Source organism: Harpia harpyja, chromosome 15, assembly GCF_026419915.1.
Source record: "Harpia harpyja isolate bHarHar1 chromosome 15, bHarHar1 primary haplotype, whole genome shotgun sequence".
Taxonomy (NCBI): Eukaryota; Metazoa; Chordata; class Aves; order Accipitriformes; family Accipitridae; genus Harpia; species Harpia harpyja.
Window position 1 is genome coordinate 10,403,245 of NC_068954.1, and position 27,684 is coordinate 10,430,928.

At 36.8% G+C, this 27,684-nt stretch overlaps 1 protein-coding gene across 1 annotated transcript in view; it reads left to right on the top strand.

Annotated features, from left to right (window-relative positions):
• The window catches only part of LDAH (lipid droplet associated hydrolase), a 128,513-nt gene that overhangs the window by 45,127 nt on the left and 55,702 nt on the right, over positions 1-27,684 (top strand). Inside the window, exon 4 of the mRNA XM_052809526.1 lies at positions 11,996-12,165. Coding sequence (XP_052665486.1) covers positions 11,996-12,165 — 170 coding nt within the window. The remainder of the gene's footprint in view (positions 1-11,995; positions 12,166-27,684) is intronic.

Consider the following 27,684-nt stretch of genomic DNA (forward strand, 5'->3'; position numbering starts at 1 on the left):
GATTTGTTTTGATAGCTGAGTCAAAAAGTTTGTTCACTATATAGGTTAACTGTAGGAAGAAAGCTGATCAATACTTTCATTTATTAATAAGAATTTCTACTTTATGATACAGACCTTTGATTTAATTTTGATACCCACAAAGCTTGCAACAAACGCTGCAGATCTTGATGGGATCAGTCCATTGTTTAATGGCAGTTTTATTTTTAATTCACAGTGATCTACAGTTGTAAGACTGAGAAACCATAAGCAATGCACAACATAATTCCAGATTCTAAAAATAATCAGGTTTGGAACATGGAGTCTTTCTGTTTGCTTTGGTTTTAGGAGTTTCCCTTTCTTTAAGGAGCAATGTAGGCGTTTCAGGGAAATGCAGGAAGCTGTAAGGCAGACTACACAGGAAGAAGTAACTGCAAATGGCCTCATTCTTAGATAATGAGCTTCATTAATGAATTACTTTTACCTCCAGTGTATCTACTTAAATCTCTCAGCAAGGTCCAAGTAGGGGCTGTGTGCTTTGAGAAATAATAAAGAACAAAACAATACAGTCCTGTGGACTCAGGCTGAATGAGGGGGTCTCATTGCTGCTTGCGGGATGAAGGAGTTTTTCTTTTTTCCTCCTTTTGATACTGCATGGGACTATTCTTTTTCTTTAAGCTAGACATGTTCTTACCTTTCTAAACGTTGAATTTTATGTTTTGTGCATTAATACATTTATTAAAATAATCTAATTTACTACAGCTGTCAAATTACTGGTGTGGTCAGGTGACTGCTTAGTTGCCAAATTAATCCCTGTTGCGTTAAACGTTATAGCAGACTAGTACAAATCTCTGGGATTGCCATTGTAGTAACATTTTTTTCAGAACAGAACTGTAGTTTTGAACATATTACCACTGAGTCTTTGCTGTCAGAGACTCCACTGACTTCCGTACTAGTGTTTACATGATTTGGAGGAAGAAATTTTATCCTGCAATTAATCATGAAGAGACCAGTATTTCTGAATGCACTTTAGTATATATTAAACTCTACATGATCATATTTGGATCTGTTTATGTGTAGAGTGCAGGTCAAATTTAGTTGCTGTCTTTTTATATAAATTATACTGTAAAGCTGCAGGCAGTTTCAAAGAGTTTGTAATGAGCTATGGCTTCGATGTCTGCTAATGTAAATGAATGAGAAGATCAGCCTTTGCCTGACTGTGACCCTAGTGCTGCTTGTGGGTCACAGGTGAATGGGTTTGCTTTCTATGTAGCACATCTCACCTGTGCAAAACAAAGACCAAAAAAAAAAAAAATCCCTTATTCATCTGTAATGACAGATCAGTTTTGTAGTGGTGGCACTTTAGTCTCTATTTCAGCTATAAGGTAAAACTCCAAGAAAAATAAAGCCATCACAGTATCTTTGGCCTGTTGCCATACTTGCTATGCTAGGCAGTTCAGCTAGGTGACTAAGAATGAAACCTTCAGCATTTTCTTTGGGAAGGTTAAAAAGGAAACTGCTACCTTGGTAATAGAGAATAAATCTGGCAATTAATTTTTCAGTAGCGTAACAGAACACTGGAGAAGAGAAGATATAAATCAGAATTTAAAGTGGTCAATTTGACAAAAATGTGTTTTGTCCCCAAAGATTTAAAATTCTCACTATACAGCACATGCAGATGGTTATTTAAAGCATCAGCAATTGATAAAGAAACCTGCTATATTTAAAGAAAGTACAAGGTGAAATTCTATTTCCTCTCCTCAGTTTTGCCACTGATTTTAATAAACTCAAACTTCTACATATGCTGTTTTGTCCAATTCTCTTTTGCCTTATGCTGTGCAAAGTAATGAAAGACAGAGCATGGAGTGCTCCTCGATCAAAATTGTGGCCTTTTCCGATGATGGCAGAAAGCATAACTCGGTAAAGAGTGTTAGACCAGAGCACTAGATTCTGCCAGCTGCTGGATTCACTTCATGTCGTGCCAGCCAGCAGCAGCCCCCCTGTCGCTCTGACATCCAGTGGGGATCAATGCTGGGAGTTGCTGAGCCACAGCTGGTTTCCTTTGCTGTCAGCTTGCACTCCTTGTGCAAAGAGGAGCCCAAACAGAGACTTACAAGGCTTTTCAAGACAGGTAGCAATTAGAAGCATTGATTGAGCGCTGTGAGATAGCACTGCATTGCAAAATATTTTGCATATGTTTTGTGCTACAGCCCACAGCACTGGTACCATGGGGTCACGTTCTCTGCTGGAATAAACTGACATAGCTCTTTGCAGTCAGTGGTGTGGCACTGGTTTACAGCACCAGGGAAACTAGGAAAATAATTCTGAAAACTTCTTATAATCCATCAATTTTGAAGGATAGAGATGAAAGATGGAAAAATGTTACGTTTGCCTAAGTGGGTTGTTCACTCCTTAAAATAAAAAGGATGCTGGACAGTATTGTTAAATAATTTGGATCTGTTTACTGCAGGTAGTTATTCTAGATATTAAATTTAACATTTCCATGGACGAATGAAGATAGAAACCTACATTTTCCTTTATACTTCTGTTAAAATAGTATCATTCAAAATGAATATACACAAGAGTAAAGAAAAAGGACTAAGTTATACTGAATGCCATCCTAATGCCATTATAGTAGCTAGTGAAGTAGGAATCCATTAGGTAATTTTAGTTTTACTCTAAAGATAAGTGTTATTTTAGTATTATTCTGAAGCGTCATGCTTATTTGAACATTTCAGTCTTGGTCTATATCACAGTTCTAACTAAAATACTGGGATGGATTTTCAAAAGAAATCAGGAGTGGCCTAACAGGTTAAAAGTTTTAGCTTGGATTCAGTAGGAGGATCGAGCACTTGAGAAAATGTCACCCATTGATCTGTCCAGTTGCTGTGAAGTACAAATTCTGTATTGTTGTGCTACTGTATAACTGCCCCTCCAGTTATACTGTCAGCTGCTTGCATTTTCCCCTTTCCCCCTCTTAACATTGTAATGTGCTCCTTGTCATTTTCTCCTACTTTTAAAATAATTCTTTTTATTCCCTGTCTGTGGAATAACATGGTTGTCTTCCTTGGCCAGCTGCCTTGCTTTGCTCCAAACTTCGGCTCTCCCTTGTTTGCTCTCAGTCCCTCTTTCTCTATTTGTACCTGTTTAAACTTCCCAAAGTTTTGAAGTGCTGTTTTCAATAGGTGTGACTGTTAGACTTGCCTACTGCAGCGCAGCACTCATTTATCATACACCAACTGAATCAATTCCTGTGAAGTGATAGCCATTTTTGTTCTCTTCAACACTCATACAATTGCCACTGTTCTCTCTTTACCTCCTATGCTATATCTACCCAGTCTTGATGATGTGCAGAACATCATTATTTTGTTTTTCTTTCATTGTTAAACTGTACAAATGCAAGTTGTTAAAGTATGCTATTTGCTGAAATTGCTTTTAGTTGTTTCATTCAGTAAGAAAGTTCTATGCCTCAGTTTCAAGACTGAATTTTCCCCATGTTAAATTGGAAGATGTTAGATCTGGCCAAACATGAAAAGGTCTTGATACTGATATGCTTCTCAGTAAAGAATTACCTTAAGGAACAATATACTCTGTGTGCGTTATTCCTGGAGAGACTCATGTGTCACGTGTCTCAGGCTGATGGTGTAAGATAATTCAAATACCAGTGAAGCACATTTGTCCTTGCAAAACTGAGTGATGCTATTTCAGATCATAGGTGAAATGAGTATTCGTAAGGGAAACATGCAAGGTAGACATTTGCAGGCTTTGCCTGCTAGTCAGGCGAAGCAAGGAAAATAGACTTTTTGGAGAGTCAAAGTAGGTTTTGGGGGGGCCTAGACTGATTTCTGCAACCTAGCTTTTTTTTTGTGGTGTAAGCTCAGCAAATCAGCAAGATAATGGAAGTTGCAAGATTTTCTGTACGTTGCTTGGACAGACGTTATTGGTACAGTGATCCCATCCAGAGGCTCAGACTGAATGTGGAGTCCTTTCAGGTAGACGTGCGCACCTAGGTGCATGCTTTTTCCTGAAGGTCTTGGGACTTCATTTTCTCAACCACCAGATCTTCGAGTAGAATCATAGAATCATTTAGGTTGGAAAAGACCTTTAAGATCATTGAGTCCAACCGTTAATTTAACACCGCCAAGTCCACCACTAAACCATGTCCCTAAGCGCCATGTCTACATGTCTTTTAAATACCTCCAGGGATGGTGACTTAACCACTCCCCTAGGCAGCCTGTCCCAATGCTTGACAACCCTTTTGGTGAAGAAGTTCTTCCCAATATCCAATATAAACCTCCCCTGGTGCAACTTGAAGCCATTTCCTCTCATCTTTATCACTTGTTACTTGCGAGCAGACACCGACACCCACCTCGCTACAACCTCCTTTCAGGTAGTTGGAGAATACATGAACTCTGTTTCCTCTCATTGTTTATGAACTCTCTGCCAATGCAAGGTTACTTCATTGCTTTCTTCCTAATCCCTCTTTTTATCTTTTTTTTTTTTGCTGCAATGCCAGAGAGGTGTGCACCTGGTATGGGAAGGCTGAGCCCGGTTATGTTGACAACTGCTCTGGTGGCCTGTCTTTGCTGTTACTCTGGAATGAGCAGAGACCTCAGCAGCCCAGGAAAAGTAACGTGTTCAGGGGTTCCCACTACACTGGTGTTACTGGTTTTGTTTGGTACCTGTTTGCTTGTATGTAGTCTAACTATTTCAGGCTATGTTTAGTGATTCTTCCTTAATAAGCTGTGGTAGAGCTGATTCATTTTGAGGTTACTGGAAGAGGGGAGAATTGCTGGAAGATTTTGAAAGGCTGCCAGTACTGAAATTACTTGTTATTTTGCAAGTGTAGATGTGCACACCTAGGCATGAAATTACTTCGAAACTGGGAAAAAAATGGGTAAAGCCTAGATAAAAGCCTAACTTCTGGTAAAGTAAGGGCATACCATTGTTTTCTTCTGCTCTGTGGTTACTTGTCTCATACAGAGTATTCTGCAAAGTAAAATGGTGTGCTGAGTGGGATACTTGGTGTGTTGAAATGACCTTACTTGAGTTTTACAACCAACTGAGCTACATAAGCATGGTGTTACAGGTCTTTTTTTTTTTAGTTTTATACTTTTTATACTCATTCCTGAATTAGTTCTCTTTTGAGTTTTATACTTGTTCCTGTATCAAGATATATTTTATATAGCAGTCAGCCTTAGCAAGGAAGTCCCAGTTTTGCTTGTGTGGGCAAGTGAAGAAGGGAATTCACAGAGCCTTTCACTTGGCTTCAGCATGTCCAGAAAACAAGAAACATAATAGGAACAATCAGCTTCCCATAGGCTCAGATGTCTTTGCTTCTGCTCCTTGAGGTCACTTTACAATGGAAATTTAGATCTGCTCCTATACGGTGATGGTTCTCTAACCTCTACCCTGCCAAGTTTTTTTTTTTATTTTGTTTTACTTTTCTTTTTTAATAATATGATATTGAAAATTCTTATAAATCGCGCTTTCTCTAGTTATTCAGCTTACTGACTGTAAAACGCAGTCATTCAAATACAGAAAACTTTTCTGTCTATGTTACGTAGAATACCCATATAAGATTTGCATGTTAAAGTGATTCTGGATGCATATGTTGGTGTAGAACTGCATAACAAAACACTGTTTAATGGTGTTTGCCTTGCCAAAATTGGAGACAACCAAAAAATTATACTTCAAAGTTTGTACTGTTATCTCATCATACCTTGGTAATAGTTACTTTAATCAGTTAGAGGGAAGCAAGACTGGGAATGCAAAATAAAAAGAAGTCTCTCACAGATATCTTATTTAAGAAGTTCAGTGTGCTTCTGTATGCTTTTAATAAAAATTTGGGGTTTCGTATTTTTCCTGTTTATTAGTTCATTCTGTCAGACTATGCTTGTACTAATTTAATTATAATACAGCTTCCTTTGAAAAACAGATTAGGTGTTAAACAAGTGTCCCAGCAATAGGTATGTAGATAGCAAAGGAAATCAGTAGTTCAATTTGTAAATTAAGGTCTTGTTATTTTTCTAATAAAGAAAATAATACATATGACCACTTCAGTATCTTGAGTAAATGGTAATTTATTTGTGGAGGATACCTTTACAAAAAGTAATTGCTCCAATAAACACTAATGAGTGGTGTGTTTATCTTAAAAGTTGCATGAACAGTTCCTGAGGGTACTAGGGCCAGATTAAGGTCTAAGGGTTAATCTAAACCACAATGCTTTAAGACCTGGTTCCTGGTGTCAGGAGGAGTTCTTCAGTATTTATTGAACATTCTTTCATGGTTTCCATCCCATTTCTTTGGCATTTTATCACTTGCTGATACAAATTATCCAGGGTTCAATAATCAAATGAAAGATTGGGTGAAGCATTCAGGCTTTAAGCAATGTATCTTTAGGGGATGTATTTTCTAACACTTTTGCCCATACTAGACCCACAAACCTGAAATCTCAGGTTTTAAGCTTACAGTTGTATGTAAACATTTTCAGATGGCATCAGTCAATTGTAAGGAATTATTGTGTTTTGCTATAAGAACAAAACCAATCAAATTATTATTTAATTTCCAGATTAGACTTCTGACTATGGAAGCCAGTTTAACAGGTAATCCTTCTAAGTAGTTTAGTTGTGGGGTTGCTTTCTGTCTGTCACTACATGAAGGCAAAGATAAAACTTTCTCCAGGTTGCCCCATCTGAACAGTAGTTACCCAGCCACAACTGCTGCTGCTCCTCCCACCAGTGTTTGTATGTATTTGTAGTGGAAAAAGGAGGTGGGGCATAAAGTCTAAAACACTTGGCCCTATATGTTCGCTGCGCTTATGGTGTTTGGTGGAGATGCAGTGGACTTAATGTGACCCTGAGCTAGCTCTCCTGAACTATTTGGTTGGCTGTACTTGATGCTTTGTGCCTTCTCTTTTCATAAGCTTTGATATCATCACTGACCTTTCAGCATCTTCTCTCTCTTTGTTTTTCTTTCTCTTGCTATTTTCTGTTACAATACTGCATTTTCATGTGTTTAAACTTGTTATTTCTCCTCACTGTTAACATTAAGCTGTATGGTGATTTGTCACGCAGCTGAAATGAGCAGCAACTTCAGAGGAAGAGGTGAATCTTTTTCTAGTCCCCTGGTTCAGTCTCCAGATACTTACTTGTCCTTATCCTGTAAAAGGTCCAGTCCTGAAAATTCTTGACCACAAGAGTTTATACAGGTGGTTCATTAGAGTTTGTCCTTAGATATCCTGGTGCTACCTCCTGGAGTAAATGATCCAGGGAAGAAGAAAATACAGTGCAGGTAGGGCAGTGGTTTTTACCTCCCTTTCTTTCATAGCATATGATTACAAGTCACCTTTTTACTCAGTTCCTTACTTGTTCATGATTAATTTGGAGGCCTTGTGTATTAGCAGATGCTGGGACAGACTTTAAAGTCACTCCATGACAAGTGGACAGGAGTCTATATGTACGTACTGAGCTCAAATGTACAGTCATCTGTTGTGACCAGAGTAGTTGGGATTTTGGACACGCAAGCATTCCCTTGTGAAATTAGGGAAGTACAAAGGCATGCAGAAATTACATGCACAAATTTGAGGGTAGTGTTGGAAATTCTAGCCTCCAGTATCTTTTCGAATCATCCAGTAAAAAGGAGTCTACGATTTTTGGAGACTTTTTAATGAAAGGCTAAATTTTATGAATCTCCAGTCTAAAGTCTGTTCATATAACTGATACGCTTTTTTTTTCTGCCCAAGAATTTCCCTTGCATACACAGCAGAAAAACAAAACAAACACAATTCTGTGTTATTTCCCTGAAAACCAAAGTCCTCTTTCCTAGCAAGATTAACTTGTCAACTAATCTCACAGCAAACACTTTATTTTAATCTATCATTGTTTTCTGACTGTGGGTTTAACAGAGGTCAGAAAAAGAGATTCATTAAAGTGATGGTGCATTTGTTTTTCTGAAAGCACATCAGAAGATGAGTGCTTTGCCAAAGAAAATAAAGAAATACAGTATTTCTTTTAATAGGCTTCGGCTAAATAAAGTCTTAAAATCACATGCTTTGGCCCAGCTGGGGTGTTCGCAGCATAATGTACAAGTCGTATAATTTCTACTATCTGAAAACTGCTTAAATGAGCTCTCCTTCAGCCATGCCATTTATTCCACACCTGAGGTGAAGTGACTCTGGTCCCTTCCCTGATGTAGAGCCGTTGGAGAGCTGACTGCCAGTGTGTTTGTGCAAGTCTTTTTGCTTATACAAAAAACCCACTTAAGCTTCTCCACCCAAGAAATTAATGTTGATTTTGGATAATCCTGGGCAATTTTATTCTTTAAAATAAATAAATAAATCTTCTAAACCTGTGACGCAGTCCAGCTCTCACATATTTTGGACTATTAGAAATGTAGCATTTGTGTTGGGGAAACGTGAACTGACACGAGGCATGGGCAGTTTTATATTTGTCTAGAAGTAAAATAGTACGCGTATCTCAATATAGGGTTACATGACGTTGGAGTTTCACCTGACGAGTGCAGGGTCAAATGGTGATGAGGAGAGTTTTGTGTGTGGATTGCCAGACCCCACACTGCATGCTCATCCTCCGGTGTGGCTTCTCTAGGAGTAGTGCCAATGTGATTTGGTTTGGCAACAAACCAGTATTTCAGAAGAAAAGGAAAAGTTGTATTAAACAGCTGAAACAATTCTCTGGGGTCAGCATTGGCTGTCAGGACTCACTTTCAGTCTAAGAGAGATTGTATGTGTATGTAACATAAGCCAGTAGATGTGGAATCTGAGCATCCTTGCTGTAAGTGGTGCTGAGCAGGGCTGCACTGAGGATGCTTTGGCCCAGTGCAGCAGAATGCATCTCTGCGATCATCATCAATCATAACTAACCCATCTAATTAAAAATCGCTTCTGCAAGCTCTGTTCTCCCCTGCTCCCTTAAGGAAACCTAGTGCACAGGCTTGAGTTGAGTATGCTCAAGCCCTAAACTCAAGTATGGGCAAATGTGAGGAGGAAAAAGCCCTTATTTTCACTCTGCTCTTAATCCCCACCCATATCCTTCCTCGGGGTTCTTGCTTTGGCAACAAAACTGGTTCTGAATAGGCACATCTCTGCTGAAATCAATAATAGCTATGAATATGTTGCACTGAATCTCTATGCTGTTATTTACTAGGTAACTATTAAATTAGATCTCTAATGTCTTAATAACTAAAATAATTGACTGTATTTGTCTAACATAGTTATCTACCTTAACTTGGAAAATGTTGACACTGGGCTACACTGTCTTTGCTGTATTGTTTAATTACATTGCAGCAATGTTCAGCATCTCTTGTAGCAGATATTGAATTTGTGTAGTGAAAAGCAGCCGTTAACCTCATGAGATTGAACAATATAAATAAAAATTTGTTTTGTTTCCTTCTTGGTTTCTGGGGTCTTGTGAACCATGAGAAGTTCTCTAGAAGATTTATACACCTACTTTATCTCCTTTTCCCTTGCTCTAACCTGGAAATAAGCTGAAATTCTTGTAAAACCACTTATTTTCAAGAATTAAAGCTACGAATGGAATGTCAAACATTAAAGGACAAGCTGATAAATCACCGGAGATGGCAATGCCTGAGTAAAACAGTATGGAAATGATAGCAAATGTTTACAAGGGAAAATTGACCTGCTTAACCCAACACACAGTAATATACGTATACTCAACATAACATACTCTTTCACTTGTTGGTGTATCCAGTGGGCTGTCAGGTTTCTTGTATTCTGGTTTTTCTGTGAGTTATATATACACTTAATTAGACTTGCGATGTAGACAACCCACTCCTGCATGAATTTAAGCTGCTATATAAATAAATAAAAAGTAGGAAAGGCAGCTTTTGCTAAAAATAGAAACTAAGTTTAAAAACAATGTTTTGGCCTTAGGCCTTTATTTAGGGTTTTGGAAAATATAACAAGCTCTTTGTTTTCCATCACTTGTAGAAAGCCTGATAAGCAAAATATTACTTCTCTAATTTAATTCCTATCTAATAATTACTATCTAATTTTGCATTCCTTGAGTGTGTTTTAGTAAACCCCTTTTTCATTTAGAGTAAACTACTATAAATTACAATGGGATATGATCATTAGTAGTTTCAGTAGAAATACTAGTTTAACTAAAGAACTTCTTTGTTGTGACCTCTGTGGTAATAGTTTAAGCTCAGAAAAAAGCCATCAGAACACATTCTTGAACAATTATTTTGCTTTGAAAGGCTATGTTTCATACAGATGATCAAAAAGACAATATAGTGCCAGCCCACTTAGGCTACCAATTAATACTATCACTGTCAAACCCCCAGTAACTTCACTACTGTAGTGTTAGTAATTTTTAGCATTTGAGGTTACTGACCCATTGCCATCAAATTTACTACATGTGGATTAAAAGACCAATCAGCCTTCATAATTTGATAAGCTATGTTCACAGTCATAGGCAGTTAACTCCATAGTTATCACTTTCTCTAAGCAGGTGCAAAACCAGCTACATCTGAAATGGACCTATGGTGCTATCTGACTTTCTCTCACAGTAGTTTTTCAATGCATTTCAGTCTTTTTAATCTATGTGTCTTTACAGTATCTCTGCCTGCCAGATACTTTCTTTCACATCTATTTTTCACATAGGGAACTGATGCAGAGGACATCAAAAGAAACCAAGTGGGAAGTTAAACACCTAATACTTGGTGGGCTGGTTAGGGCTGTGTGTGCACTACCTCTGTTAGCTGCTCCTGAATTGTTGGAGGTGGGTGGCTTTTGCCAGTAACCTATATGCTGTCTGTAGGACCATGGCTCAGTAATGAGCCAGTCCTCATCCTGTATCTGAACCTTGCTGCTGGGAGATTTAGCTTATTTCAGACTAAAGCTGCATTGCAAGTCAACATGTAAGGAGCGTAAAAGATCAGAGTTTTAAACTGGAGTATGAAATTGAGCCCCGAGGTAATAGCGTGGTTTTAAGAGATATTAGTACCAGTACATCTCTTTTAGATAAGCTATAAGCATATGTTCCCTCATGCTTTCTGCCTCTTTTCTGTCATTCTTTCTTTCAGTATTTCTTCCTACAGCCTTTTCCATGGAGTAGTCCAGCTTCATCTGGAGTCGTGTATCCTTAACATAGCTTTTAGTTTAGCGGATAGAGCACTTTTCTAGCAGATGAAAGAGCTGTGAATCCCCTTAGATTGGGAAACTTGAGAGCCATATCACCCACCTCATGAGCAGCAGTTAAAGATGCCCAAATTGCTGTAAATTCCTACAGGCACCAGATCATCCTTGTCTTGGTGACTGGCCAGGAAGCAAGTAGCAAAGTCCTCATCTTAAGTGATTGCCCAAGCTCCTTTAGGAGGTCCCTGGCAAAACAGGAATGAAATTGCACAATAGCCTAGAACCACGAAGCTCTAACTTGATCTCGCTCTTTGTGGCTGGATCGACAATGATAAGAACCTGCATAAATAGGGGTAGTTTTTGTAAGTGCTAGTGCTCCATGTTGATGCATACGTATTTCATATTTTTCCTCATTTCATGGGACTTTTTTGCGCATCTTTATCTTAAGACAGGAGATTTTGAATATCTGAAGGTTCTTAGTGCGTGATAACATGTGTGATAGTTTGTCTTGAGTGAAGATGAAGTATTGCTATTGTAGGTCCTGATCTCTCAATGTAAAGTTGGATTGATTTATGCCGATCCAATGCCTTGAATTCAGTCTTGTTCTGAATGAACAGCATCACAATGCTAGATGATGCACCATAAAGCTCCATGTGTTTCCGCATCCTTCCCTGATTCCCCAGCTACACATGAGGCTTCACATTCTGTACATGTGATTAATCAGTCTATATTTACCAGTGGTGGTAACTTAAAATTAAATTTTTTAGTTTGGTGGGTTGGTTGGGGTTTTTTTAATTAATAAGTTAGTTTATTTCAGAGTTTTCCAAAGAAGTGAAAAAAAAGAAGGAGATACTTGAAATTTCTATCATTAAAACAAAAGACTTCTTTTCTTTTATGTTTCAGACACAGATATTAAGGAGCTAGAGGATGTTTTTGGACTTAACGGACAAGTAGAGCATAAGCTGAACTTCCTCAAAAAGAATGTATCAAAAGACATAAAGCTGGTACTGATTGCTCATTCTATTGGTTGCTACATCACACTGGAGATGATGAAGCGAGCATCAGAACTTCAGGTACATTAACCTTATAGAATGGGAGTTATATTATTAGCAAAACAGTGCACATGCTTAGCCTATGAGTAATGCCATGTCTTTCCTGTGGAAGCTCTATTCTGCTGTACAAAACCTTTCAATTAAAATGAAATAAAAACATCAGCGACTAATCCTAACAACATATGATAAAGCAGTTTGATGTAAAATAAAGTTCTGACTCTGAATTTGGACATTTAAATGCCCTTGAAATATAAATAATTCATAATGGTGATAAATATATTTAAGGCTTTCTTCTTGTCTTCTCACCTTTAATTTATAAACAGATCACTAGATATTTGGCAATTACATTATGTTACTACACTAAAAATTAAGGCTTATGATTTTCATAGCAGCCTCTTATCTCAAGGCAAGCAGATTGCTGGCTATACATGGGGAAATGTATGGAAAAGAATAATAATATAAATTGTGATGAGTACTACTGTAAAGGATGTTGGTTTTAAAATTTAATACATTTGCATATGTCATTGCTTCTGCAACTCAGTCTTTGTTTGTGTAACTCAATGAGAGCGAGAGGTGTTGCTGCATGTTCTTGTGTATCTGAACATTTTTCTTTGTCGCTGTGAAGCAATAAGAAAGCTGAGGCAGGACCATGTCCTTGCAACTCTGGAAATGGCAAACTGTTAGTGTTCAGTAATAACTCACTCTACTAGCAGATGATGAATGAAGAATACTGAATTTTTATTCTTAAACACTCACTCTTGCTAAATCATTGCCTCTTCCTTTACATTATAAAATCTTCAGTGGAAGGAAGTGCAGTGTTAACGTAAAGTCTGTGTTTAATATACACATGAGTAGGTTCTTCCACTTCTTCAGAACCATTTCCACTGCATGTCTAACTTTTTTTTTTTTCCTTTAAAGGAAACAGCAACTAAAAATGTGAAACATGAGTTTAACCTGATATATTTCCACAGGAATATTTCACTTTATGATTATAAACAAAGGTATTTTTTTGAGGGACAATTTTTATTACTGTTCTATCTTTTCAGAGGGAGTGTTCTAGAAAATATCATATGCAGTAATTTGTCCCAAAATATCAACTTTTCTTTGGTCAATATCTGTACAGTCTTTATTACAGAAATAATTTTATCTGGTTTCAATTAAACTATGAATTGCTGAGTAATTTTTTTACACCTGGCTCACTGGATGCTGGCAGCTTGCTATTCATCAATGTTTTGAAATGTAGGTATCTTTGGGACACTCTTGAAGTGCATGAAGTTAATACATGACAAGCTACATTTAAGATGCATTTAACAATAGAAAATATTTGTGTAAGCTAGAGTGTTGTGCAACCTTTGTCCCTTTGCCAAAAATAAGTTAACTGTTAGGTTTTATAACATATGAAGTGTGATAATAAGAAACTTGTGTTTCCACCTCTCCCTTTATTTTTACTGGAATATTTGATTCCCACAAGATTTTGAGCACATATGTGTATTTTAGTAGCTAGATCATTTGATTTTATTTTCGTGTAGTTCTTATGTGATATTCATTTATTACTTGAGTTTCAGTTTTGGCCTTAAAGCAGAGAATTTAAGAACCTTTGATTGCTTACAGTTTATTATTCTGAGCTAGAAGTTAAGGTGGTGTATTTATTGTTCAAATAATTCAGTAAACATTTATTTTTGGAGCGTATGTTTAGCAGATATGATTTTTATTATCCAATTTAAAGCCCTTTCATAATCTAACCAAATATAAACTAGATTGTCCCTCTCTCATACAATGATGAGGGAACCTGATGAACTTGAGCTAGCGTGCCTGTAAAGGAGAAGGTACTATCTCCTTATCTCTCCTTGGTTGCTCTTCAGCAGTCAGTTTTGAATGCCGCTAATTTCTTGGGCCATTGTGCTCTGCAGGTTAATGGGGTACTATGGTTTTTTTTCTTAAACTTCTGTGAAATAATGCTTTCTTATTTCATTAAAGGAGAAATGAAACAGGAATTGCCAGTTTACTCCAGGATAAATTCAGTTTTGGACCCCATCCCTATTTTCCTACTGACTCTCAGGGAGGCTTCTGTTAACAGTTTCTTCAGGAGACCCCTTAACACAAACGTGGTCTTAGGTTGATGCTTTTAACTAAGTCTGATTAGTAGAGAAGGGCCACACAGGTTACATCCGTACTTGTAACTAAGTGGGCTACTGCACGGATTTGAGTACTGGGCCAGCTATGCAGTGATGTTTTTGGACTAGTCTTTAGAGACTTTTTGGCCCAAAGCAGCCAGCAACTCCCAGACAACACCCTGGCATGGTTCTAGGCTTGGCAGAGGCCCAGGACCATTCCCAGTAGTTTGGATGCAGACATCCTGTTTTTGAGGCACGGGAAATACAGCCATGTGGACACAGACTATCCCATGCCGTCCTGTTTAATGGCAGGACCAGGGAATAGTTCCTGGCTGGTCTGTTTGCTGGTACACATGTAACCTTGAACACTTCTCAGTTGCTGTGGTGGGCATCAAATCTTAACAAGATTTGCCTCTCTTGGGAAGTGGAGCATCCAGAGTTTGTCAGACGGCTAAAAAATTTTGACAATGGGAAGGAAAATGTTAATCAGCCTTACTCCATGGAGATGGAAAAATGCAATAATGTACAGCTTGCTTGATATGTGGTCTTAACCTCATAATCTTCTTCGCTCTTCATTCAGCCAGCAGAACTGAAAAATGAAGCTGAGTGACAAAATTATTTTCTCAGTTGTTGGAGCTTGAGCCTAACTCATAAATATGCTACATCCTCCAGGCATTCTCTTCTAAAATACAAATCCTTACTTGGAGGATTTCCTTGTGTTTTGCTGGCAACACTATTGAGTATTTCCTAAAACACTCTGTTTGATTGTTAATTTAATCAAAAGCTTGACACATTTCCTTGCTAATGAAATTAAATCTGTTACAGCATTAGTCTTTCATTTGAAATGATGCTTTTGAAATGCCAGTACCTTTGTGGTAATAAATTAACACTTACTAATGAGTGAAACTATCATGCAATGTAAGTATTGCTCTTCCTGAGGAGGAAGAGTTTAAAACCTCTGAGTATGTATTAGTTTAAACAAATAAAATTTCTATAATATATAATTCAAAACCATGCATTGCTACTGTATCTCAGTGGTGCAAGAGAATATTGGGTATTGCTAGAACTTGGTTGATTTCATAAATAATAGCTAACAAATCATAAATTGGAATAGTTGTGTATAGAACAAGTTCATACCTTGGAAACCCTGTCACATCATTTCTGTGCACACATTCATGTGCATCTGCCTTACCTTTCCTTCACCATGTTCTCTACCAAACAGAAATTTGTTGGTCTGTACTTTCTTTTGAAAATTCTGAGAAGTGTAACAAAATAACATAGTTGGCATTTAATGATTCCACAAATTTATACAGTAGCATAACCATATTTTCATGTTTTTTCTTTTGTCCATATACAAATTGCATTCAGGTCTTTCACTTGAGGAGCTACAACTTGTTCAGGATCTGGTAATGTATGTAGCTTAGAAGGTTTCTGCAATGTGTCTTATTCTTCATAAATCAGTACTGACTTTTACCCATCAGGAGGCTGTCCACTAACCAAGCTTTCTTGAGTTAAGCAAACATTTCTTCATTGCTGACTATTCTAAATTATTTTATGATGTGTAAAGTATTGGTGCTATTCATTCCCTTTTATAAATAAATTAAACATGCCTAACAGGAGGTACTGGGCACTTTTTGCTAACCTTTTGGGTTACTGAAATTGGCTATATATCATTGCTGTTCATCTTCTGTCTGTTTAGCCAGTTTCTAATCCATAGAAAAATGTTTCTCTCACCCATTATTAGTATTATTAGTGGTCACAGGGATTGAATGACCTCAATGGGAAGCATTTTGTTGGAGCTTTTTGAATATAGTTATTTTAGATGATGCTCCCATATGTGCATGGTAGTTTTATTTCTTCTTTTTTAAGTTTTTAAAAATATTTAGTTAAAGAAGTGAAGGAGCTTTCACCTAGAAAACATTATTGTTGTTGCTTTTGGTGTTAGAAAAAGGCAGAAATATATTTTGTCATTCTTTTTTAAATGTAGTTGATAACAGATTAGTCTTCTGTCATTCCAAAGTTTCTGTTGTTGCATTGTTAGTAATGGGGTCTTTTATTACCCTTGGTGCTCCCCTAAATAACACCTTTAGTGTGACATGTGTAGTCCTCATTTTGTGGTTTCATACTTGAACCAAAAGGCCACGTTCCATCTGTTGTGAACAGCTTGCTTGGAAACATTGATGGCCTACAGGTACACAACAGAATGACAGATGTCACGACTCTGTTAGCTTTTTTTTTTTTCCTATTGTCTAGAAAACTGCTTCTTCCCAATTACCTGCAGCCCTTTGCAACACATCTTAGTGGGAGCAGACATCTCTGCACATGGCCTTTCTGACAAAGACATTGATTGGGATATGAAATTTCGGAAACGCTCTTCTCTTTGCTGTCTCTTGGCCAGGGAATTTCTTTTTTTCAGTTTGTGTGAGAAATTACCTGTATATATAGAAGTAGTTTGTTTTAAAAGAAGCTTTACTAAAACAGTGAAAAATGGCAATAGATAGTTTTCATTACAATGTGTCTTTGTATGCAACATAAAATGCAATGAATAATTACAGAAGAAATGAAAGAAGTCTCTCTCAACAATGTGTGAACATCTGTCCATAAATACTTTTTTTGCAGTAAGACAGAATATGATGTTTAAAGCAAATCAGCTATTCCTGAATAAGTCGTGTAAAATATTCTGATTCTAAACCAAATGTCTTTTTCGGATATAGCTTAATCTATTTTCAAAATAACTTAAGATAATGGTTTCAAATGTATTTTAGATGCATTCTGGACAAGAGGGTTTACACGTGAAGTTATTCAGGACTGTCTCCATGCTTAGATATTCTTTACTTAGGCTTTAATTTACCAAGCCTGTTGGTCAACATCAGTTCTGTAAGTTATCAAAGCTTCTCCAAAGTTTACTGGCAGAGCTAATCCTCTTTTTGAAATGCAGCTTCCCGGAGACAGAAGCTTCAAGTAGGTGTCTTTTTTTTTTTTTTTTCTTTTTTTTTAAGCTTTTGGTTCTTCCAAGAGCTGAACTGGACAAGGAGAGAATTTTATTTTGCCACTGCTGGCAGATGCGTAATTGGCCATCGTAGCAAAAAGATCCCACCTGCTAAATGAGTTATTTTTCACATCTTTTTGTGTGATGAGAATAGTTACTTATGGGGAAGGCAGAAGGAGCGTGTAAGTTGTTTTGTAATGGCTTAAAATCTCATTTGGACAAATATTAGATTCTCTCACTGTTGCCTTTCTGCCTTAAATCAAGTTGGTTCTTTTGTCTCTGGTTAACACTTAGTTGCTTTCTGTTGAAGTACTTGGAAAGCTTCCCCTAACTTTAGCGAAAGTAGAATTAGGCCGTAAGAGAGAGAAACGTCAGAATTCCTCTGCTGATTGATTTATTGTGATACAGAATTCAATGCAGTGACCCTTTATGTTAATAGTTTAGTTTCAGTTGTGTTGAAAGCTTGATTATGAATTTGGGAAGCGCTTTCATAATGTTAGGAAAGAGAAAAGTCAACATGTTTTTAAATACAGGTATTTCTACAAGAAAACAAAATTCTTTAGAATGTGAAAATCCACAGGGACTACGAGACTGAGATTAAAAGAGAGAGAATTTTTTATCAGTACAGGAACTACTAAGCATGTCTGACCTTTGAGATAATAAGGGGATCTTTTCAGCAGCATGAATGGCTGAGGCAAAGACTGTATGAAGGTAATGACATTTGTTAAGTTTCTGTGTTGCTGAGACAAGAACCTATATATGTAATCCAAGACTGGTGGTGTCATCATTACAGAAAACATCTTCTGCAAGGACACTAATTTAGCAGGTTCTGACGTCCTTAGAAGTTCTAGTGCATTTTGGAAGTAGAAGGAAAATGAAGATATAAACACACCTGAGATAAACAGGAATATAAATTTTTATTCCATTTTTGAAATTTTTATTTAACATAATAGCATCTAATTCAATTGTTAATTACCTAAATTAGATGTCACAGTACTTTAAACAAAGTCAGTTTACATAGGTGTTGTGTAGGTAAATTAACTTCTGATGATCTCACTGATGATTATAAAGTTTAAAATATGCTTCGTGAACAAATACAATTTTTACCACCTTGAATGTTCTCTTACAAAAGTAAGCTTATCTCAGATCTTTTGAAAAGTACAGTGAGACTGCATAAAATAGAAAAATAGCCGGAAGACTTCTGAAGAGACATGATGTCTTCTCTCATGTAGAGGATTATACTTTGTATACCTGTGTGCCAGGGTGCAGTGTAACCAGCAGCACAGTAGAAGCATGAGTAAATGTCCTTGGTTTGTGCAGCCTTGTTTTGATTTATCCTTCCTGAGAACTGTTTGCTCTTGGTTCCTTAATGGTTTGCAGTGATGGGTGGAATATGGTTATGTGGTTATGTCTAGCAGTAGGGATCATGATCTGGAGAAACAGAATGGAGAAACACTATTTTTATATGAATTTCATGTTACTTGCAGGCTTAAATGATAAAGTGCAAAAAATCCCCATAAAAACTAAAATGGGTAAAAGACTTACAGTAACACAAACCCAGTGACAACATTTGCAAAATCATTATGCAGGAAAAAAATAGATGGCTCTATTTAGCAGACCTCAGAAGGGAATTGGTACACATTTCAAATAAATGCGTATCTTGTGAAGAGGGCTGCAAATTTCTAGGCCATGATATAAAACTAAACTGATTCTGATGTATTTTTCTTCTTCAGTCCATCCATCTGGATAAATGAACTACATATTAAAAAAACCCAAGCAAACAGCGTTGTGCTGATATATACCCACCTTCATCCCCCTTTAAGTGTTGAGGGAGGGAAAAAAAGAAAGATTCTGACACAGTTTTCCACAGATTTAATTATGAGTCTAAGTACAGATGCCTTCAGTGAGATGTGTGTGTTAATTTAACTTTATGGATGTTTTAAGTTTGTCACTGAATTGGACTAGTTCTATAATATATATATTTTTGACAGCTCTCTATAAGTTCTTGATAGACAGCAAGTCTGTGGGAGCATATACAAGGAAGCACAGGTGGTCTGAGCCAGCAATTAGACTAAAATTTGCTTTAGTTGACGGTATACACATTGCAGAGTCTGCATAATCCACCTTGCAACAGATGACAAAGTTCTGACGAGTATGTTCTCTCAGTGACGCCTCAGGCAATATCAGTAAATCTAGTGGAAGAGCCAGTAAACCAAGCAATATGAACTTGGTGCATATGCAAACGTGCAGCGCTCTTATATGGAAAAAGTGAGAAGGAATGCAGTTGATTTATTAAACCTGACCAAATAAAATAAATAAGATACTGTATCTTTGAAGCATCAAGGAAGTTTCTACAAAGATTTGTAGAGAGATTTTTTTTTTTTTTAATGAAAAAATGAAAACAACCTTCATGTGAAAACTTAAGACAAAAATAAAACCTTCTCTCTTTGGGGTGGGAGGCTGCAAAGCAAGGAGCGATAGTAGGTGAGTTCATGGCAAACAAAGATTTGTTAGAGAGATGCTGACTTTTGACTGAGACACTCATAGAAGGCCACCAGCCTGAATTTAAAAGCTCAACAAAAATTCAGAACGCTGTTGGTGAAAGGTTGATAACTGTGGAATGGGGTTGAGAATGTCAGCTCACCCAAGAGACCGCTAGCAACCATTATTTCACTGGCTTGATGACAGACTTTAATCCTAATGGTCCCAGTCATATTCTTTTCTACCCCTCCTTGACAAAAAAAAAAAAATCTTTAAAAAACGTAAACTGTAAAGAAAATGCAGCAATCAACAGGCAAATGGGATTTTTTTGTATAACCCTCACTGGACACTGCCTTTGTGAATAGGAACAGGCACTGTCTAGATTGCCATGTGCTGCATAGGTCTGCCTGAAATTACTTTTCACAGACAAACAACCCACCTTGTAATATAGAGGACAAAGAATGTGAAATATCTCAAGGATACAAAAAAAAATTCAGGAAACTTAAAATGTAATGAGAAATAAACTGTTGAAGGTGATATATCTTCAGGTGTAAAATGCCTAAGGGCAAATTAAATAAGGAGTCAAATTTTTTGTCTTTTGCTTTCACCAGGGAGAGGCATGCATCTTTCTCCACATTAAGAATATAATTTTTACCACGGAAAATTGTCTTCAAGCCAAAGTGGCATGAACTATCAATTATTGGCAAATAACTAAACCAATCAGGAACTGAAATGTGATCAACAATTTGAGAATAGTCTTCAGTCATGCTGTGAAGATACCTGATTATTGCTTTGTGTCTGGTTTTCTGTTTTCTGCTTTCTTGTCTTAAGCAGAGAAATTAGCTTTTAATCATACATTGCATAGTGTGTTACACATGTGCCATCTTCTGATTCTTATGTTGACCAAGTGTGCTGTGGTCAAAAGTGTATAACTGCCTGCTAGTTAACAATCCAATTTCCTCTAAAATGAGATAACAGGATTTATGCTTTAAAGTTGTTCCCCCCCAAAAAAGGAGAGAGATATATTAAAAAAGTAAAAGAGATTTCCAGAGAGCTCTACTTTATATATCTGTCTTGTCTGCAATCCAGACTTGTTCTTACTTGTAACTGTAGAAGTAGGCAGCAAGCAACAGTGAAAGGTGAGACTTAAGTTACCAACATAAGATGATAAAATTCTGGATTTTTTTGGCAACACAAACATTTAGGATTAGGAACACGTAAAATTTTCAAACGGAATTGAGGAGGATTACCTGTTGAACTATGCCCTTTTCAACATCTTCTGTGTCATCACTGTTGAGATGTTAAACTTCTAACCCAAAACCTAGTGTTTACCAAGGAAGCATGAATGGAAGGTTTGGATGAGGCTTATGGTACTTGTCAGCCTGCTTGGCCAAAGCTCATGCCTGATTATCTGGTCGAAAGAAAGCTTTTTGAAATTAACCTTGACTTGAATTGCTATATTTTATTCTGCTGACTAGTATTTTATGCCTTGTTTGTGTTATATTGTATTAGTACACCCTGGCTCAGCTCATGTTAGCCACATGGAAGCTGTAGTTCATCATATTGTCAACACCTGAAAGGGGGTAGCTGAGTTGTTGATTTGCCTGGCTGAGTTCAGTATCAGACCAAAAAGTGTCAATATAGAAACTCAGTTTAGAAAACAAAAAGCTTCAAGATTGGAGTAGGACAGTCTTAAGAATAGAAAAAAAGGGATATACATTAAATTAAACAAAACTAATTTTTAAATCCACTCTTTTTGTATCTACCAAAATATAGACCAAAGGCTCTACACTGTCAGTTTGTCTTATCATTTGATTCCTAAATGTCTCTCCTAAAAACAGAGATACCAGAAAGATAAGGTACAGTAAGTATTATTTCTTTTGAAATATATATATATATAAAATTCATTCTTAATACTGGCTTATATGTATTTTGAAAACAAATTATGCATTTCTGAACAGTGCTGCCATGTGTATACATAGCATACCTTGTGTGGTTTTTGAAGTGGGTGAAGCAGGTAGGTATCACTTGCTCAGTCCTAGAACTTAATGGGAGATACTAGATTACATATAGTTCAGTACTCTTCTGAGTCAGGAAAACTTACAGTCTAGAAATGCTGAAGATCAGATGAGACTGGTAAATAGATGAGTGATAATTAAAAGCACAAGTGCAAATTTAATTAAAATTGATGTCTGGTGCAATTAAAAGACAGGCTTGACAAAAGCAGCAGCAGTACATCTGTTAGAACGTAATTGCCAAGCGTATGAATACAAGTATCTGTTTTTACATTGATCACATTTTTAAGAGTGAGGATTCAGAGTCAATAATAACATTGCCCTAAGATAGCTTGTTTAGATCATAAGCCTGTGAGAAGAAGGCCTGAGGAAAAACTAATTCCCCAGACTTTCTGAGGAAAATCATGTTTTGTTCGTAATGTTCACTGAAACTTCAACTTCTGTCACCTTGTTTAATGTATTTGGTTTACTGCTCAGTTGAATAGAGAAACAATATGTAAACCAAGATTTTGGTCTGTGATGATTCAAAGTAGGAAAACATGAGAACAATAATTTTGGTTTCAAGGGACTTGATTTTTTTTTAATAACATTGTGTTTATTTTGCTGCTAATGAAACATCTGATTTCTTTTCAGATGTATGTAGTCAGAATTCAAATAAGGCTATAAAAATTTTTTTTTCTAGGAAGTTAGAAGACATTAAAGTAGCCAAATGTACAAACAGAAAAGGAAGAAAAATAAACTGAAAAGCGGAATCTGTGATCATTCATCAAGAATCCAAAGTAAAACATGAGAATGAAGAGGAAATGAAGGACTAAAAATAAAAAGACGGCTAGAATGGTAAATGGCAGAATAACAGGATTTGTTAAGTACTGTGGATTTTTACAGATTTGTTCATAAAATCTAGTTATTTTGAATCTCCAAAAATTTGTATTCATATTGTAATAAGTAAGTGAAATGATTCTATAAAAATGAGGGAATCATAAACGTATAACAAGTGAATTTCAAAAGCAATTAGGATTTATAGCATATGTTTTTCAAAAGAGCTCAACACCCTTTGGAAAGCCAGATTTCCCAAAGAACTTTTTATGCTGGCTGGTGAGATCTTTTACAATTCTGTCTGCAGATGTGAATGCATAGCACTTGAAAAATCAGAGACTTATCTCTTTGGAGAGTTGGACCAAACAATCAAAATTCACTATCAAGATATGTCGCGCATAGCTTAGTTTTGTTTTGTTGTTCTGCTGCAATTAATATGCTTTTACAGAAGACAATAGAGCCAGAAATCAGCAGTTTTCATGCTAATTTAAAGTTGAGTAAAGGGGAAAGCAGTCAATTAAGGCATTAAAGAATTGTTCCTGAAAGGAGTATGTGAAGGGACATTGTGGAGTTTTTGAACATAGACTTTGCAAACGTAGTTAAACTTTGAGAATGGCTATAACTCTGGTAACCGGTGTCTGTTCCTAGAAGGTCTATATTAAAATGTAATTTTGCTGGCAATCCTGAGCCCTCAAAAAAGAAGTCAAACTGCTTCATCAGCTCTTGCCTCTCGTTGTATATGATAGTTACTCAAGCAGTGAGGAAGGACTTGGCATGGATCTTCTAGTTAGACGAGGTTACTTAGAATGGACAGTGTTGTAATTAAAAATGTTTCCTACTCTGCCATATTGTTAATTTGTTCATTCCCCATGGTTTACAGTGAAGTCTAGGGATGCTTACTTTAGAGGCTAGAGTGGAAAAATGTATCCCTCTGCATTAGTTTCTGTACTGAGAATGGTGTGTCCTGTTTGAACACTGCAGGAGTGAAAGGAATCGGAAAAAGACACAGATCTCTGAGCTTAGATTGCACATTCACTGCATTTAGGGCATTTCTAATACACTATTGAATTAAGTTCAGATAACTACTGGCAAATTTTTTTTCCCCTGTCTTTTTAATATTTCTTTGATTACTGATTATTTTAGGGGAATTTTTGCCAATGCCACGATGGATCTTTTCAGATACCTGCGCATGTGTTGAGCAACTGTAAACCTGTGTTTAGAGAACTAAATCAAGCCTTAGATTCCTCCTTAAGAATCACCCTCTGTACTCTTGTGACTGAGGTTATCTTCAGAATTAAATGTGATAGAAGTCCACTTCCTTTTCCATTTATTTTGATGTATAAATATTTGAAATGCTTGATTTCTATTGTTTGGATAGAAATATACTTAACTGTGACATTTGGGAAAAAAAATCATTGGAGTTTGCCTTTTCATGTGGAATTCAGTGTTAAGTATACATTTAAGTGGAAGTCCAGGAACCACAAATGTATTTAATAAACTTGTTACCTTTGGAGTCCTGTAAGAAAGTTCAATTAATGTTAATGAAAATATGCTTCTAACAACTTCGTTACAACATTTCTTGTCACTGGGAAATTGTGAGAACATTCCACTCTGTCTCAAATTCCAAAACAAAGCATAATTCTGTATAAGGAGTAGAATTCACTGAGTCCTAATTGTTCTTGAAAACATTGATTTTCTGCTACTCTATTTTAAAACAGCAGCATGACTACTGTAAGTGTATTTAACTGAAAGGAAAGGTACAAACCCCAGATCTCAGTAAATATAATTTGAATTGTGACCTTTAATGGTGGCTGGCAGAGTTCAGACTTTTTATCTGGCATTGGCAATTGAAAGGTATTCTTCAAATTCTTGTGCTCAGTTGCACTAAAACCCTTCCTACCCGATGACCAGTTTTATTTGCGTGATAAATTAGATATGATAATTTTGCTCTTTTAGCAGATTCCTGCCTATATTCCATTTCTCATAATAATGAAGGCTAGGAGCAGTCTGTAGTATTGCAAAGGAAGGAATTTTGTATTTTTCCCTTATTATTTAAAATGCTTACAGTTCTGGGAAAGTCTATGCAAGGATGGAAAAATGAGCTGACTGAGAGAATTCCTTACTCCCTCCCCTCTCTTTTTCTTTTCTTCTGTTACCCTGACAAGACTTTGGGATATAAGTTCTATCTTGAACCTCAAATATTCTTTGCTTCTTTTCTTCCTTTGACAAAAATACAAAGTTTGGCTTTGTGTTCCGTTTCTTCTCGGTGTATACATCCTGGCTCACTCATCCTTCTATTCTTCACTGATCTCACAAGTCAGGACTTGTTCTGCTCTCCTTCCTCCAGCATACATAGTTAAATAAGCCACTTAAAATGGTTAAAATGGTAATGGACTGAACTCCTTCCAACATCAAATGCCAGGTCAGCTTTCCTTACCTGTCTACTAACCCTTCTAGCCAAGTAGGGCTATGGGCTTGGGTTGACTGGATGCCTTTTTGAGGGCTGACTTCAGTGAGTGGTGAAATATACCCCTTCCAAATGTTTTAAGTGGAGCACTTAAAAATAGAAGTCCAAGGATCCCGAGGCACTGATGGAAAATCATGGCCTTCCCTTTTCATCAGCAAAATCAGATTATAATAGTAAGGCTATTTTCTCATTCACCTTGTTCAGCCACTTTTCCTTAAACTGAATGGATTGTCATTGATATTTATTGGTAGGTATGGCTGTACATTGATGGCTGTGAAAGCAGTTGGTTCAAGACAACAGAAAATCTGATTCTTAATACTTTATTTTTGTTGAGCTGTCTCTCCGCTTTTAAGGGCGTTATTACTGGTTCATCGTAAGTGGTAGGTGTCCCAGATCATGTCTACAAGGATCACATTTACCAGTCCGTGTACTGTAAGAGTACCTGCAGATGCAATGCGGTAATCTCATGGGAGTGCTACACTGCAAAAAAAAAAATCCCACCCTGTACTTCCAAAATGAAAATGGAAAGAATTTCTCCTGGAAAGTGGCAGCTGCGTTCTGACATTCATGTAATGGGAGCAACTGAAAGCTTTATGGTGTGTAACTGTGACACTGCATTCCAACATAAGCTTCTCCCTGCCCTTCTTCCAACCAATAAACTATTCTTCCTCTCTTTTCACTCTCACCCCTCCTAATCTTCTTCTGTTTATATGCTTTAATCATAATAGCAACAAATCCATCCCTGCCGGTATTATCACACCATTGCAAATTTTGGCTGTCTCCTTTGGCACGTCCCTTGTAGATGGAATGATATTGCCCACTTTGATGGGGCTTAATTCTCTGTGTAAAATACTGCTCTGTCAATGAATATTTTCTCTATTAAACTATTTTCAGTCCAACAATAAGATACAGATTTTTGGGAGAACAGTTTTCTCATTATTACCTTAACACATAAAAAGGCTTTTTTTTTTTTTTTTTTTTTTTTTTCCAAACATTTTGGGCAAGTCTTCAGTTACCCAAATATTTGTAGTACAGAGTAATTTGCATTTCAGCCCTGTGAGACTTGTAAATGTAATGAACAGTCTGTGGGTTTAATATTTTTTATATTTTTAATAATTCGCAAATAGTTCAGTATGTAGAGCTGACCTGTTGAGAAATAGTTTGTAGTGTCTGTAGAGAACACTCCTGAGTTCTAGTCTTTTGTATGTTTAGCAGAATTCTGGGCTTTGTCTGGAAAAATTCTAGGAGTACTTCTTATTGGAAAATATTTCAAGTAATGTGAAACAACAGGTAATTTTTTTCCTGTGCTGTGACCCACTTGTAAGGTGAGGTATGGATGGTCCCTCTCCTGTTGCCATTAAACAGGTTTCGGCATTGGAAGTCACATATTACGGGAGATATTAACAACCTTTTGAAAGGTGTGATTGAAAGCGTATTGATTTCAAAGGGAATTATCAAAGGTCTCAATTTACTGTGCAATCCAAGAGGTTATTCTGTAACTACCATGATAAGTGTTTTACTGCAGCCATGGTCTTCATCTGTCTATCCAAGAATAGAATAAGAGAATCTTGGTCTCTAGAGCTGGGAATATTGTGTCTTTGGTGAGATCTGCATTGACTGTAGACTGTCATATTTAATAACTGAAAAATAAATCCTTTAATCGGAATTTATTCATGGGGCAGAATTAAGGCCCATTATATTGATGGAAATTTTGCCACTAGTTTCAGCAGGAGCAAGATCACACACCCAGGCATACAGTAGGTGGAATCACAGAGGACCAGAAGCATTCGGTAGGATATTGGACACGCTGCAGTCCCATTAGGGCTCTACCTTTTCGGTTACTCTGCTTGTGACCACTGTTGGCAAAGGTAATTTCTTACTCTTAGCAGCTGAAGTTAGATACTACCAAGATTTCCATGCCTCTCACTCTTTTGCTACTGAAAGTTATATCCTGAGTTATTTTCATCGCATTTTAGTTCTTCCGTAATTAAACTCTGCAGAGCAAGTTTTAGTATACACCTAATAACATCATGCAAAGTTAATACTGTAGAAGCCTGATTGTTCATATTTTAAAAGGACTCTTCATATGGCTGGTCCAGTGAGTTCGGATGCAGGATTCCAACATACAAGGCTCAGAATCAAATTTGTGCTAAGTCAGTGGAAAGTGGCTTTAAAGTAGACATAAATTTAGTCACACCTCACCTTGGTGCAAATGACCCTCAGGCCTACATACCTAAGGGTGTAATCACTGTTGCTAGCACTGTATTCGTCGTTACGCTGAAGACTACAGTTTGAAATACAAATACATTAAAAAAAAATGCTGGTCCTTGAATTTTGTTTCCATCCAAGTGGAACTGCCAGGAAGCACTGGAGGCTTGGGGCATTAAAGATGTACTTCAAATAGAATTGGATAATGTATGTTAAATAAAGAAGGTGCCAGGACATGGAAAAACCTTGTGATCACTGTAAAGCATTTTAAACAGATGAGAATATTGCCTGCTATTTATATCACCAGGTAGAAGCTGAAAGAAAACAGTAACAAAATAAACCCAAGTTTTCATTCTTTTGAAAAATGCATGGTTTATATATATTTGAACATAGTGGATCAAATTCAGATGTTGAAGGAGGGGTAACTTATATGATAATATTGGATATATT